Below are 16,890 nucleotides of genomic sequence, written 5' to 3'. Positions count from 1 at the left end.
AACTAAGATCATGGCATCGAGTCCCATCACTTCATGGCAAATGGATGGGGAAACAATGCAAACAGTGACAGACTTTATTTTCTTTGGCTTCCAAATCACTGCAGATGGTGACTACAGCCATGAAATTAAAAGATGCTTGCTCCTTGGAAGAAAAGCTATGACAAACCTAGACAGCATATTAAAAAGCAGAGACATTACTTTACCGAGAAAGGTCCATATAGTCAAAACTATGGTTTTTCCAGTAGTCATGTATGGATGTGAGAGTTGGACCATAAAGAAGGCTGAGCACCCAAGAATTGATGCTTTTGCACTATGGTGTTGGCAAAGACTCTTTGAAGTCCCTTGGGCTGCTAGGAGATCAAACCAGTCAATCCTAAAGGAAATCAGTTCTGAATATTCACTGAAAAGACTGATACTGAAGTTGAGGCGCCAATACTTTGGCCACCTGGTATGAAGAACAGACTCATTGGAAAAGACCCTGATGCTGGGAAAGATTGAAGGCAGGAGAACAAGTGGACAACAGAGGATGAGATGGTTGGATGGTATCACCAACTCGATGGACATGAATTTGAGCAAGCTCCAGGAACTGGCAATGGACAGGAAAGCCTGGTGTGCTGCAGTCCGTGAGGTTGCAAACAGTTGGACACGACTGAGCAACTGGACTGAGTTGATGGGGGTGGGGGGAACTCCAAGAGCTTTAGTATTTCACATGACTAAATGAAATTTGGATGTAAAGGAGTTCTACTGATGTTTTTAATCCAAAACAGGAAGTTTCAATCCAAAATAGAAAGTTGAGGAATGGAGATACCACTTGCTTCATTTGTGGTTGGGTTTTGACTCAGCAGTAGCAGCAGCTAGAAACTGCCTATCAAGTACATTGGGCAACTGGGAATTGGTGATATTGACTTAACCTTATGACTTGGCTGATCCAGATGTCAAATTCTAATCTGAAAAGGAAAAACTGGGTGTCTGAGAAATGTAGCAATTTGGTGAAGCCAACAATAGATTTAAAAATTCCATGCTTGACTCTTCCCTTGAGTTCCTGAGTAAACCACATGGGCTGTGATTTCTTAATACATTTTATAAGTTATAAAGTCAGAGAATCAAAGTGATTATCCAGAAATACACACCAAATTCACTTTGTCTGTAAATATCTTCACAATTAAGTAGTTTACTGCAACAGCTTTCTCTATTATTTGGTTCAGAAAGTAAAAGTGTTAGTCGCTTGGTCGTGTCTGACTCTTTGTGACCCCATGGAGTATAGCGCGCCAGGCTCCTCTGTCCATGGAATTCTCCAGGAAAGAATACTGGAGTGGGTTGCTATTTCTTTTTCAAGGGGAACTTCCTGACCCAAGGATTGAACCTGGATCTCCTGCCTTGCATTCAGATTCTTTACCATATAAGACACCAGGGAAGCCCTTATTTGGTCCAATACCAACCTAACTCATAAGATCATGAGTTGGAAAGAACAACTCTAAAACTATCCCACAAAATGGAAGATTATTTCTTTCCAAACAAATTCTGAAACCCCAAATAGTGACTTTTCTGTGTGTATGCTTATTTATGAAATTTGCCTACCTTCCAAGCTTGTCCCCAAGCAACCCTCCAAAGAACGATGCAATCATTCCACCAACTGCAAAGCTGGACACAGACAGGGACCAGAACATGGTGATGAGGCTAGCTGATGTCATAGTCTCTTCCTCAGCCCAGGAGACTGGCGTTGGATCTCCCAGGCTTGTGGGCAATTCCTCTGTACTGTTGAGAGCGTAGTTGTTGATAGCTATTCGGTCATCCAGTGAAACACCCAGAACATGTCTATAGTGGGTTATAATTACCTAAGGAGATAAAATAAAGAAAAATAGCTGAAATATTTCAAACATTCTGTATATTTTTGGTTTGTTTTTCCTTGAAACTATTTGTTAGGTGTTCAAGCAGGATTATTTCAATTATGTGTGTTAGGCACATACTAATGCATATAGATTGCTTACAGTTGACCACATCCTATAAAACAGAGGTCACAAATTCCAGTGCCAACAGGAACCTGGCAGGAACAAACAAGTAAAGGAGGCAAGAAGAAGCTTGAGAACTTGAGGGCTGAAATATAGTCTATACTATTGAGAATATGGGCTCCAGTGGTAAAGAATCTGCTTGCTAATGTAGGAGACATGTGTTCAATCCCTGAGTCAGGAAGATCCCTGGAGAAGGGAATGGCAACCCACGCCAGTATTCTTGCCTGGGAAATCCCATGGACAGAGGAGCCTGGTGGGCTACAGTCTATGGAGTCACAAAGAGTCTGACACGACTCAGTGACTAAACAACGACTATTGGGAATAGAATACTGAGTGGGCAGGATTTATTTGTCCCATCTGAAGGAGGAAGCTGCAACTTGAGACTAGCATTGCATGGCCTTTAATTTTTAAAGAGAAACCAGACGTGTGTATTTTTATGTAAAATGCTTCAAGTTTTAAAGATTGGCAACTGTCCATATTGAAACTATCCTGCAAGCTGAAAAGGTACATTTTCATGCCACTGTTAGCCCTGCATAGCAGGATTTAAATTGGCTACTGTAAATATTTTAACAGAAACAAAAAAGTGGATATAAGAAAAAAGTTTGAGAAAGTTGAGGCCAAAAATGAAGTTAGCATACAAAATTCAAACACCAGGTGCTGTATCCTTGCTTTAGGTGAGCTATAAATTTATTAATAAGTTTCCTAGCAGCCAGTGAAAAGAGAGGAAAACAATCATGTATATTGGTGAATTCCGAAGATCAAAACCAACTCAGAAGTCCCTGAGAAGGTACTGGGACCTAAAGGAAGTGTCTTGCGTGGGTCCTCACTGAGTGCAGTAGGTAACAGTAAACAGTGTTCAAAACTAGAGTTCACAGAGCCATATTTTATAGTGTTTCAGTAGAGGCAAACTCGAACAAAAGTATGATTGAGTAAAGGCACATCCTTCCGGCTCTTCTTCCATGTCATTCCTCTGGATGATTTGGTCACCACTTGGCAGCAATGGGCTGGGAAGACCTCTAACAATGACCTGGAATGCAGCTGTCTACGCTGCCAGACCTGGGCAAAGTCCTATGTGGTAAAGTCAGCTGATGAAGGAGAGAACTTACATCCTCTTATGATAAAAGAACTCCAATCCAGACCTTTGCCTCATGGGAAGATCACTCTATATGGATAATGTACACAGCTGAAAGGAAATAGCCCAGATGTTTTCAGCAGTTTGCCCTACGTGAATAATCATTAATAGTTCTCTTTCTGAAACTTTCTGCAACAGGTATGCAGAGTTTTCACAGTCATAAAAAGTGATTTAAAAATACCCTAAAATAATTCCAAATGTCATTCTGCTAGTAGAAAACAAATTCTTCTTACATAGTGCTGTTTAAACAGCTCTTTAAATACAGATGGAGGGGGCTATAGAGAGGGCACTAATCCTGATGCCAGAGAGGGATGACCTCTGTTGTCAGGTCTGGCTCTAGGACTTGGATTAGAGGAGGGGAACCTTAGATTAATTTTTACGTCCAACACTGAAGAGGGCGGTTTAAATAAGGATTTGAAAAGTTCTCCCACAAGGAGAGAAAAGGTTCTACCAATGCCAAATTTCAGGAATCCTGCTACATTGGCACATGTTATCAGCCGCAGGAAAAAAGATATGACCCCCTAGAGCGATTCTCTAAATCTCTCAGCCTTGGCAAGACCTGCCACATTCATGATGCCATGTGGTGCCTAACCAGAGAGCATCTTTTGGTCCAAGGAGCAACCCTTTTCAGCAGACGGACTTGGCAAGTACACATTTCACACATTCACACCCTGTAGTCTCTTACATTTTCCTAAGAGTCCACTATGTTAAGAGAAGCAGACAAAATATGATGGGTTCACAGAGAACACCCAACTGAAGCTTGTATTGTCACCTTATGCCATCCCTTTCCCCAGCTTCTCCTCTCTGTCTCTTTCTTCTTTATTTACTAAACATTTTATGTTTCTATCAATCACTGTGCTTGGCACTGGTGTTAAGAAGACGAACACAATATCAATCCCACCCTAAATGACCTGATGGTCTGAGTTAGGGCAGAGGGAATGAATTCCTGATTTCCCCCACTTACAGGCTGTGGGATCTAAGACAAATGATATCTCTCTCCTGTGTATTTCCTGGAAACCAGAGTAGGGATGCATACAGTAAAAGTGAAAAATGATAGAAAGTGTCCAATATTAAAAATACCCAAAGAGTCAACATGGAGAAAACCCAAACTTTGTTGGACTTCTTGACTTATTTAAAAGGTTTATATTATTTTACTTTGGATCATACATGGGAGACTGACGTAGAGGGAAGGACTGGAATCGTTCCGGTGTTAGGCTCCTACAGTTTCTCCTTTGCTTGTCTTTTTTTTTTTCTTGTGATGAGAACTCTTAAGATTTATCCTCTTAACAACTTTCATATATAACACACAGCAGTATTAGTTATATTTAATTACATTTGTCATGTTGAACATCACATCCCTAGTACTTACTTCTCTTACAGTTAAAAGTTTGTACCTTTTAACTACCTTTATCTGATTCCACCCGCTCCCCACCCAAGCCTCGAAAATGCTTTGATCTGGACAAAAACCTGGGCATAACCAGGTTGTTGGGCGAATCAGCAGGGGAGAGAATATGCTGGTTCCTGACACACAGTGAGTTGGTGCTCAGTACATGTTTCTGCACTGAAAAAAGCCTGTACTTCCACTGTTTCTTCTTACACCCTGGCATTTCCATCCATTTTTGGCTAGGAGCTCTGAATATATGCTGCAATAAGCTCTTAAGCCTTTTTTTGTTTTTTTTTTTTAAATCCTTTTGGCACATGGTATTCTGGCTGAAGTTTTCTGTGAGCTCAGCGAACAGCAGAATCAGAGATCAGGAATTATTCATTACTCTTTCTTTTTCTATGAGGGTTATTAAATGAGGAGCAAAGGTCAAGTTATCAGCATTGGAATCACGCACGTGGTACCCAACAGAAGACCGGATTGCCACGTGTTCCCCATGTAGGCACACTTTATCTCTCTGGATGAGGAGCTGATATCTTTCTGCCACTGACAGAAATTGCCAAAAAGAGAACTTGTACGTTTCACTTGCCTGTTGAGGTGCATTGATCACACCAATGTCATATCCAAACTGGAAGGAACTCAGCACAGCAGTGAAGACAGCCAAAACCAAGGTCCTGGTGACCTGCGGGGAATGAAACACAGGGCTGGGAAACACCAGGCAATTTCAGTTGCCCACCGTCCATCAGTCTGCAGCATGGGCTTCTGACAGGTTCTATGGGCTGGTTCTTGCCACTTGACACTCATTCATCATATACCCCTATGTTCCTGGCAGGGCTCATTCATATGGGACTGTGAGTGCCTTTCATTTCTCCTATACTGCCAAAGCAGCAAAAAGTCTGGGACAGCTTTGTCCAGGGAAGGAACCAAACATCCTTCTCCACATGTGTATGTGCTAAGTTGCTTCAGTTGTGTCCGACTCTGCAACCCCATGGACGATAGCCTGTCAGGCTCCTCTGTCCATGGGATTCTCCAGGTAAGAATACTGAAGTGGGTTGCCATGCCCTTCTCCAGGGGATCTTCCCAACCTAGGTCTCCCGAATTGCAGGTGAATTCTTTACCGTCTGAGTTACCCGGGAAGCTCAAGAATACTGAAGTGGGTAGCCAATGCCTTTTCCAGGCTTCTCCTGCATTGCAGGTGGATTCTTTACTGAGCTACAAGGGAATCTGAATTCTTTATATGAATAGGCAGAGTTTTGAGATAGGAGATAAGAGGGGTTCCTTGTGTCAGACTCGGCGTGTACTGGGAAGCATGAAAAATTTTTCAGTTAACACAAAACCCTAAGTGATGGGATCGGGGCATATATGTTTAAAGAAGCACCCACAGGACATGATACTAAATTGTCTCCGAGAACTGCTTTACAAATGAAGTCACTTACTTTGCGTCTTTTTTTTTTTTCATTTACTTACTTTGCATCTTGACATGGAAGCATGATGCTGTATGTGCAGAGTTGTAAGTAACACCCGGAAACTTGAACTTGAGAACCAAACCAGAAATGCAACTGAGAGGGCTGGGCATGGAGCTCACAGAACGCAGGAGGGCAGCAAGGCAGGAGGCCCAGAAGCCGCTGGCTGGAGACCACCTCTCCCTGCAGCGTTCAGCTCTGCACTTGGCAGGCTGATGTTTTCTCCTAAAAGACTGTTGTGCACCTGCTCTCTGTCATGCATGGTTCTGCATTCTCATGTTTGTCGTTCAATCTCCTCTCCTGTAAGACAAGGGGCTTCCCAGGTGGTGCTGGTGGTGGAGAGCCCGCCTGCCAACGCAGGAGACAGATGCGGGTTCGATCCCTGGGTCGGGAAGATCCCCTGGAGGAGGAAATGGCAACCCACTCCAGTATTCTTGGCTGAAGAATCCCTGGGACAGAGGAGCCTGGTGGGCTACAGACCATGGGGAAGGACAGAGTCAGACATGACTCAAGTGATTTAGTATCACTTCACACACACTGTGTGTGTGTGTGTGTAATAGTTTTCTCTTCTCGCTATTACAAAAAAAATCAACAAACTAGTGGCTTAAGTAACACAAATGTATTACTTTACAGTTCTTGTAGGTCAGAAGTCTGATAGTAGTCTCACCAGACTATAATTAAGGTGTTGGCAAGCTGTGTTCCTCTCTGGAGGATGTAGGGGAAATTTTGAATTGATAGAATTTTATTCCTTCTTGATGAAGGACCAGAGTCTGTGCTGGCTGTAAAGCAAGGGCCATTCCTAGCTCTGGAGGCCACAACATCCCTTGATTAGTTGTGCCCTTCCTCCATCTTCATAACAGAATCTCCCTACCTCAAAGTCCATAACAGTAAAGATGTTTGTAAAGCCCTTTATTTTGTGTGAGGTAACAGATTCACACGGGACAAAGGACACAACCAGGGACAGTTATGGGTATCTTTTGAGGGCCCTTATTCTGCCAATAGCACTCCTCACAACAGCACCATTAGTATCCCTATTTTATAGATAACTAGACTAGGTTATGGCACCCCACTCCAGTACTCTTGCCTGGAAAATCCCATGGACAGAGGAGCTTGGTAGGCTGCAATCCATGGGGTCGCTAAGAGTGGGACATGACTGAGCAACTTCACTTTCACCTTTCACTTTCACGCATTGGAGAAGGAAATGGCAACCGACTCCAGAGTTCTTGCCTGGAGAATCCCAGGGATGGGGGAGCCTGGTGGGCTATGGGGTCGCAGAGTTGGATACGACTGAAGTGACTTAGCAGCAGCAGCAGCAGACTAGATTAAGGTCTTACAGCCAGTAAGTTGTAGAATAATGATTTGGATCTAGAACCTATGCTTTTAATTACTTGGTTATTTTGAATTTCTCATGAATCAGAAACAGACATTCAAAAGGCAAACATATCTGAAAATCTAGGATCCTAATCTTCCTAAATTGGAAAAAATATCCAAGAGTGCACGTATTCATAGAATTTGCCAATTTTGATGCTGAAGCCAAATGACCAAACACCCACCAATTCCAAGCACATTTTCCCACCACTCACCACACAAATGCCCGCCATCCTCACACACCCACAGAAAACCTTTGTGAGGTTTTTGGTAAAAATTGAAAAGACAAACAAAGGCTACTCAACTGCTCCTCTGTAGCTCAGCTGAAGAACCTCAGGGTCTACCCAACACCAAGCCCAGGGCCACAATATACTCTCCCAGTTTCCTCCCCACATCCCCTGTCCCTCCGGCGGCAGGGTCTCCCAGTGCCCGGTGTCTTAGTGATGCCCCTCCCACCCCAGGCTCTGCTCTCTGCTGGCTCTCCGGTCCCTACCAGACAAGCATATAGTTCCTTTCTTCTTATTTTGAGTACAACCAGTGACCATGGCAGTGGTGAGCAGGAATGGAAGTCGGGAGTGAAGGTAGTGGCTGCAGCTGGTTTGGTCTGCTCTACCCAGGTGGTGCAGTGGTAACAAATCCACCTGCCAATGCAGGAGACCCAAGAGATGAGGGTTTGATCCCTGGGTCAAGAAGATTCCTTGGAGGAGGAAATGGCAACCTGCTCCAGTATTCTTTCCTCGAAAATCCCACAGACAGAGGAGCCTGGCAGGCTACAGTCTGTGCATACTGTGTGCTAATTTGCTTCAGTCGTGTCCAACTCTTTGTGACCCTATGGACTGTAACCCGCCTGGCTCCTCCATCCATGGGGATTCTCCAGGTCAGAATACTGGAGTGGGTATTCCCTTCTCCAGGGGCTCTTCCCGACCCAGGGATTGAAACCGCACCTCTGCTCTTGCATCAGCAGGTGGGTTCTTTACACTAGCACCCTGGGAAGCCCCAGGCTACAGACCAGAGGGTTTCAAAGAGTGGATACAAATGAGTGCATGTGCTTGCATATGCACAAACACACACACACACACACACACACACACTCCATCAGCCTTCCTCTGACACTCCAAATGAGTCTCAGTCACAACAGTGTTAGCAGTTCCTACATTTCTTTGACAAAAATAAATGTTAATTTTTAAAGATAGAACTCCCGTTTCATTACCTCCCAATTAAATTGCTTTAAGTCATTGCTGTAGGAATACTGGAGTTGCCCCTAAGATCACTTTCTTCCACTTAAAGATAACAAAAAATACCACTGAGAAGGAAACAGGAGAGAGGTTTTTAAATTTATTTTTTAATTGTAAGAGAATTGCTTTAAAATGCTGTTTTGGTTTCTGTCATACAACAACTTGAATCAGCCATAATTATATATATATTTATATATATAAATGTTATATATATATATATGTTATATATATATGTTTATATATATATATATATAAACAAAGGTCCATCTAGTCAAAGCTTTGGTTTTTCCAGTAGTCATGTATGGATGTGAGAGTCGGACTATAAAGAAAGCTGAGCACTGAAGAATTGATGCTTTTGAACTGTGGTGTTGGAGAAGACTTGAGAGTCCCTTGGACAGCACGGAGATCCAACCGGTCCATCCTAAAGGAAATCAGTCCTGAATATTCTTTGGAAGGACAGATGCTGAAGACAAAACTCCAATACTTTAGCCACCTGATTTGAAGAGCTAACTCATTTGAAAAGACCCTGATGCTGGGAATGATTGAAGGCAGGAGGAGAAGGGGACGACAGAGGATGAGATGGTTGGATGGCATCACCGACTCAATGGACATGAGTTTGAGTAAACTCCGGGAGTTGGCGATGGACAGGGAAGCCTGCCATCCTGCAGTCCATGGGGTCGCAAAGAGTCAGATCCGACTGAACTGGAACTGGAACTGGAGCTCCTCCCTCCTGAGCCTCCACCCCCTCCTCCCAGCCCACCCTTCTAGGTCATCACAGAGCACCAGGCTGGGCTCCCTGTGTTGTATAGCAACTTCCCACCTGCCGTCTGTTTTACACATGATAGTGTGTACATGTTGGTGCTACTTTCTGCACTCGTCCCACTCAGGAGAGGTTTTAAATGTTTAGAAATCGTAGGACGTTCTTAAAATCTTTGTCCTCTGGTCTTCCTGGCTTCTTTTCTTTAGTGAAGGCTCTGATCCTGCCACCCTATGGCCTGTAGTTCCTCACTTTAACTCCTCAAGAGAGAAATTTTTGGTCAGACAAGGAGCAATCTCATTTATTTTAAGTGGGTCATTTGAATTCCCAACTGAAGCAATCATTCCAAATATCGAAGTCTCTGTAACTGTTTGATTGCATTTTTCTTTTTTTGTTTTGTATCTCTTATTTTCAGGCTTGATTTCCCTCTCTGAACTCCATTCTGAACTGGCTCTTTGCATTTCATCTTTTCCTTTTCCATTGTCAAATAAAAAGAGGTAACATTTGTAGTCAACCCTCTATGTGGTTAGATTTGGTCAGAGAAAGTTCTGTTTATGAGAGGGAGAATTTCTGAAAACTACTAAATTTGAATTAGCCCATTAACCCTAATTCATTCAATCTATCATCCAAGAGACTGACCCACAAATAAGTACATAGGAGCTAGTGAAAACTTAGCTGGAGCTCACTCTGTCCAGGCTCTGTGATCTAATTGGTTTGCCTTTTCTCTCAATAACCTTGTAGGTTGAAATTCTATCATATTACATATGGTAAAACTGATATAGAAAGGGTAAGGAACTTGCCTGAAGGCCTGTAACCACCAAGTGGTAGAAGATATTCAAGTCTTTTCTCAACCTTTTCATAGGCTGCTGCTGCTGCTAAGTCACTTCAGTCGTGTCCGACTCTGTGCGACCCCAGAGACGGCAGCCCACCAGGCTCCCCCGTCCCTGGGATTCTCCAGACAAGAACACTGGAGTGGGTTGCCATTTCCTTCTCCAATGCATGAAAGTGAAAAGTAAAAGCGAAGCCGCTCAGTCGTGTCCGACTCGCAGCGATCCCGGGAACTGCAGCACCAGGCTCCTCCATCCATGGGATTTTCCAGGCAAGAGTACTGCAGTGGGGTGCCATCGCCTTCTCCGTTTTCATAGACAGCAAGGTATTAAGCCTGCACTTTTTGAAAGACGTTTGGAGCTTAATAATTTTAAGTTAAAGAAAGCTATGCTCTATATCCAATTTAAAATATGCTGCTGGATAAATGTAGAAGAAAAGAATGTGGGCAAGTGGGCTAAACCTTAACAAAGAACAAAATGTGGTGTTTATTTTGTGACTTAGAGGTCAGATGGAGTCCATTAGGAAAAACAAATCAACTTGGGAGTCAGAAAACCTATAAGAGTCCCATCCAGGCCCTTAACATCCCCAAGTGTCAGTTTCTTTGCCCCCCAAATGGGTATAATAGTTATGCATAGACTTATTATAAAGACTGAATAAGACACACACTATGGTCTTCCTATAAATAGTAAAAGGGCTGTAAAACAACTGATTTTTAATCACATCATTAGCATCTTGTTCATCACTCTTGCCAAAAAAACCGCCTGTCAATTTTTCAAACATATAGTTTTCACAACACTACTACAAAATATCTCCATTTTACAGGTGAGGAAGCCAGGGCTCAGAGACCAAGTGGTATTCCCAACACACATAGCTGGTAAATAACAGATACTCTTTTATTGGAACCCAGATCTCATCTTAAACTCCCACTGCTAAACAAAATGATTTTCAGATTTTCAGCAGCTCTTGATTGACTAGGCAGGGAGGAGAAGCTTGTACTGTTTCCTCTACAAAATACCACAAGCAGCAAGTCAAAGGCGATCTTGCACTCAACTTTGGAAAAGTCCAGGAGTTTCTCAAGCTATAGAATTTTCAAGTTTCAAGGGACCTTTAAGAGCAATGGATTCTAGTCTGATCTCTTCCTTTTTCAGTTGGAGAATCGAAGTCCTTTAAGTTATACAACGCATTACTGGCTATATCCAGAGTGAGAATCCAGTCTCGTGCTTAGCTCATTCCTTTCAACCCGGGTGAATTTATAAAGGTGACACATAGCGCTTTACAATAGTTCTCATTCTTTCTGGGTTCCCTTTCTAGGCAATTCTTTAATTCTCAAGAGAAGTGCTATAGCACAATTTCTAAGGCTCCTAAGGGAAGGTAATAATCATTTTAAATGAAACTTGAGTATATTCTATGTGCCAGGCACTGTGGACAAGCACCTTCTGTTTTGCAGTATCTACCAAACTTCAGTTGTTTGAATGCTACCTTCATGATTTTTTTTTGCCAAATCTACATATCATCTGTATAGTTATTAACTCAATATTTATCTTTATACTGCTTTTAAAGTTTTATCTAATTTAGCTGTATCCTGGGCTGTAATAGGAAACCATGAAATCTTAGCTAGTATTCCTTAAATATACATTATACAAACACACAGCTATTGATAGTAAACTGTCACCTGAGTTTCTCTAATATTATCTCATTTAATTACTCCCATACAGTAAAAGAAAGAAAGAAAGAAAGTAAAGTCGCTCAGTCGTGTCCAACTTTTGCGACCCCATGGACTGTAGCCTACTAGGCTCCTCCATCTGTGGGATTTTCTGGGCAAGGGTACTGGAGTGGGTTGCCATTTCCTTCTCCAGGGGATCTTCCCAACCCAGGTATCGAACCCAGGTGTCCCGCATTGCAGGCAGACACTTTACTGTCTGAGCTACTAGGGAAGCTCCATACAGTAAAGAACTATTATAATCCCTATCTCCCATACTATATCCTTATGTTCAATTCCAATGTGTTTTTAATTTGTTGCAAGAGAGAAAAACCATTTGAGAAAACATTACACAGACTAGTCAGAAAACAGAGCAAATATCCTTAAAATCTCAATTGGTGGATAGGCCAATTAAAAAAACTTAACCCCCATATCACAGCAGGTAGGCAACATTAGCACACTCGCAATCTAGGATCATGACCACAAAGCCTGTGCTCCCAGCCTTGTCACTTACTGACATGAAGGAAGGCTTGGCAGAGTAAATTACACCAGATCAGAACTCAGAGGTCCCTCCTCGAACACCCATTGTATGATTGTGATTTGGTTGGGGGACACTTATAAGGGAACAATAGCACTATACCCTTTCTCTTTTCAAGGTTTTATTTTGAAAAGTATTTTATCTACAGAGAAATTGACAGAGTAGTGCAGTGAGCACTCCATAGCCTTCACCTGTGTTCACCAATGCTTAGCCTTCACATTTGCTTCTTTCTCACTGTGTGTGTCTGTGTGTGTTATTTTGGCAAATCATTTGAAAATAAGTATCAGATATTTATGTCACTTTACTCCTAAATACTTCAGCATGTACTCACTAAGAAAAAGACATTCTCCTACTCCTACATAATTATAATACCATTATCATATCCAAGAATGTAGTAGTTATAAAATATTATCTAATATACCCACAATTTCTACCCCTATATTGTCCCTTGGAGCTGTTTTCTTCTTCCTTCCACAATCTAAGCTCACTTGTTGCATTTGGCTGTCAGTTCTTCTTTGTCTCTTTTAATCTAGAATAGTCCTTTTTAGTCTCCTTTAATCTAGACAGTCCTTCTCATATATTGATATTTTTGAAGATTTCAGGTCAGTTTCATGATGAGTTAGATTTGGCTTAAAGTGCCCTTTTTTGCACATTCCTTCAATAATATTGTTAGGCTGTACTACTCGAGAAAACATTACACAGGCTAGTCATAAAACAGAGCAAGTATTCTTAAACTTCCAATTACTGAAAAAAAAATATGATTTTTTAGCGGCTAAATTAACTATCAATTTGCCAAAAGAAGAAGGGCTCATCTGCAGTAGCTACACCCAACATTCCCCAAATCTTCAGTATACTCGTACAGAATCCTCAATATGCTCACTGACTTGAACAGATTTCCCTACTCATGTCCTCAAATGGACATAATACAACTGTACCTTATCTTCTGTCATTTTATGGGCCGGAGTCCTCCTCTTAATTCCAGGTCTAGAGTGGCAGATGCAGTGGCCAGCTTCTGACTGTCCTTCTCCAGCTTTCTGAGACTAGTTATACATTAGAATAGGAGGGGCCAGGTAGGAGGCATGAGGCCAAGTCTAATCTTGGGCAGAGGTGAATATTGATGAGAATCTAATCAATAAATGCTTTGCCTCTGTTACCTGTGGCGTCAATGTTTTTGTTCCACCAGGAAAGAAAATGAGAGCAGGTTTCTTCAGTGTTAAGTTACAAACCAGAGATGGTTGTGTTTTAAGGCACTTGCTAAGTGTGGCAGTAACCAGGGGCAAGTGAAAAAGAAAGCTTATAGAGGCTTTTATAGAAAATGAGATATGTTGGGCTGCCCTGCTCTGTTGCAGGGACAAGAAAGACAGGCACACAGGAGGCACATGCCCTGCAGAGAACCACTGCTGTGGCGCTTCTGCTTCAGAGCCAGACTGTGTGGCCAGGGGTCACTATAGGCTTGAGTGGTTATCTGAATGAATTTGGACAGTCATGAACTTGGGTTTGAATCTCACCATTTTACTAGTGGTGTGACCTTAAGCATGAGACTTTTCTGTGCCTTAGTTTTTTCACCCGACGAAAGAACAGAATATACACTTTATTGATTGGGTTAAATGTGGTAATATATGAAATAATAAGTGCTCAGCAAATGTTGGTTACTATTGTTTTTGCTATTACTGTTATTGGTTCAGTGTATGTCAGGAAGTACCTGTCAGGGGCAGTGGTGAAGAGGTCTCAAATAAACCTGCTCACAGGGCTTGGGCTTGTGCCCTCTGTGTATCCTCTGTGATGTCCAGTCCTTGTTGGGAGACAGGTGACATCTCATTTGGTTGAGCTTGAACTGTGTCTAGCAGAGAGTGTTACTGGTTCCACTGAGGCTCAACTGGAACCAGTGTCCAACAGAGAAAATGTAACAAACAGCCCCTAAATGAGGGGCTTTACAAAGAAACAAAGGGTGAGGATGCAAAGGAAACTCAGACTTCATTTGTCTTTTATTTCTCCGCCCTTTTTCCATTTCTGTCACTTCTACCAGATAATGCAAGTGAGTCAATAATTCATTTCAAATCACAGCCCCAGGCTCTGAGATGCATGATATAAAAAGACACTTCAGAGCTCATAATGCATAAGGAGGGATAAACGTAACCATAGACAACAATACAGTAATTTCTTGGTGGAAAGGCATGAGCGAGTATTATTAGCAAAGAGAGTTAATCTTTATGAGTTCTTGCTTGGTGCCAGGTGCTGCTCTCAGCACTTTGCACGCATTAGCCCGTTCAATCATAACAGAAGGCACTCTCTGTTGCACAGCCATGCTTTAGGGAGCAGTTTTGAAATCAGACTTTGAAGACCCCAGGTAGCTACACTCCTCTTAGCCTGGCTCCTGGCTTTCTGCTCTGGTTTCAGCTGATGAGGCCCACAACCATTGTCAGAGCATCTTTAATCAGGAGAGGACTCCTTAGCAATCATTTTCCAGTGACATGATATTCTGCCAGAAAGTCTTTGTGCTGCTGTCAAAAATAATAGTCCCCTCTGTTTACCAACCTTTGTTTTTGGAATTTTCCTTTTAAGAGATGGCCTTGAGTGCAGCGTGAGGTCAGGAAACCTTTAACTTTTACTAGGTTGGAGCCGTGCAGCGCGTGCAGGGTAGCTGTTCTCTCCATTGGAAGTGCGCCCTGCTATTCGTTAACCCCGGGATGCAGGACCTTAAGCCACCCAGACCAGTTTCCTCTGGTTTAGCCCAGACCTCTCCTGTTCCGCTCTTACTCAGAAATAAGTAATCTCTGCACCTTTTAGGGATGGGCTGGAACTTTATCTCCAGTTGTAGGGTGGAGGAATTGTTAACAGTGACTGCATTGGCATTTAGCTCTCAGAGAACTGATAATGCATGTCAGCCTCTCAGGAGAGTCTGCCTTAGCACCCACCCAAGGAGCAGGCAGATTGCCTGGAGTTATCTCCATGTTTCCCTGGTTGTGAGATAAAGTCAGCCTTTTCTCGCTTTGCTGGTGGGATGGGGGCCACCCACTGAGGTGCACCAGTGCCTAGAATCACCCAGAGATGCCCTGTGGGTGGTGTAAAACCAGCTCTGTGTGGTGGGCTTTGTTTATTTGTTTGTTTTTTCAGGATTCACTTTTTAAACACTTCAAGTCATATTCTGATTACTTCTTGAATAATTTAATCTTCATAGTGGCTCATAGAGCACTAGTGGCTGTAACTGGAGAGAGTTTTCCAAGGGTGGAAAAGAGCTTCTCCTCCTTTATTCTGTATTATCCTTGCCTGCCCAGTTGCTCAGTCACGTCTGACTCTTTGTGACCCCATGGACTGTAGCTTGTCAGGCTCCTCTGTCCATGGGGATTCTTCAGGCAAGAATACTGGAGTGGGTAGCCATTCCCTTCTCCAGAGGATCTTCCCCACCCAGGGATCGAACTCACTTCTGCTTCTTTTGCATTGGCAGGCGGGTTCTTTACAGGCTGAGCCACCTGGGAAACCCCATAATATCTTTACTTTGAGTGAAATGAGAGTTTATTTCTATAAATGGAAAAAAGACAACTCACTCCTTTAGCATGCTGCCTCCCTCTCTGATAGGATCAGGTATGGAGAAGTGCAAAGGCATCTCTGGGGAACCAAAAAAGTGAGTTCAAACTGGGCCAACCCAGGAGTGCGGGAAGAATATTGGGAAGTCCTAGATTCTGAAGAAGGCCAGTGTATTTTAATATTTTTGAGTCAAGTTGTCCTTATTGTAGCCTGCCTCTTCTCACCCTCTCCACAGATCCCACTCTGATCCATCCCACCAGTATCTCTCCTGAATGTGACTGCCCAGCCTGCCTTCCCTGCCCCCAGTCTCATCCTACAGCCTCTTTTTGACAGAGAAGCCAATGGTGATTTAAAAAGTAAACCAGACAGTAATGCATGCATGCTAAGTCGCTTCAGTGGTGTCTGACTCTTTGTGGCCCCGTGGACTCCTCTGTCCATGGGATTCTCCAGGCAAGATTTCTGGAGTGAGTCGCCATGCCCTTCTCCAGGGATCTCTTCCTGATCCAGGATCAAACCCACAGCTCTTATGCCTCATGCACCAGGAAGTAATACCCCTTGCTTAAAAGTCTCCAAAGACTTCCCTGTCACCCTTAGAAGGAAACCCACGTTGGTCAGCACAGCCTGAGAGGCTGAGTTGATATAGCCTTCCCTGACACTGACCTAGCCTTTTACGCTCTCCTTCTCTGGGCTTAGCCACCCTGTCCTCAGACTTGATTAACGTGTTCCAGTCTCAGCACCTCTGCACTTGATGTGGCTCTGCATACAGCACTCCACCCCAGGCTTGTCTTGGCTCCTTTACATTCCCTTGAGGGCTCACCGAGGCTCGCCAAGCAGGCTTCTTAAGGTGGGCACAACCTACCCCCCACTCACTCTCAGGCCTGTTACTTTGCTTTATTTTCTTCATAGATCTATGCTTGAAATCTGATTTGCCATTATTTATTAAAAATTAAACATT

General features: G+C 43.0%; 1 protein-coding gene across 2 annotated transcripts in view; it reads right to left on the bottom strand.

Annotated features, from left to right (window-relative positions):
- SLC2A2 (solute carrier family 2 member 2) overlaps positions 1-13,360 on the bottom strand; it is a 29,068-nt gene extending 15,708 nt beyond the window's left edge. Inside the window, exons 1-3 of one of the 2 annotated variants that reach the window (XM_005905570.3) lie at positions 13,346-13,360; positions 5,112-5,204; positions 1,579-1,835 (exon numbers count right to left, since the gene is read on the bottom strand). In XM_005905570.3, coding sequence (XP_005905632.2) covers positions 1,579-1,835; positions 5,112-5,204; positions 13,346-13,360 — 365 coding nt within the window. Of the gene's footprint in view, positions 1-1,578; positions 1,836-5,111; positions 5,205-13,345 lie in introns of those variants that run through there. The other variant, XM_005905571.3, reaches the window with a different exon arrangement.
- Between the last annotated feature and the right edge of the window lie 3,530 nt (positions 13,361-16,890).

Source organism: Bos mutus, chromosome 1, assembly GCF_027580195.1.
Source record: "Bos mutus isolate GX-2022 chromosome 1, NWIPB_WYAK_1.1, whole genome shotgun sequence".
Classification (NCBI taxonomy): Eukaryota; Metazoa; Chordata; class Mammalia; order Artiodactyla; family Bovidae; genus Bos; species Bos mutus.
This window is presented reverse-complemented; position numbering and strand designations above follow the sequence as displayed.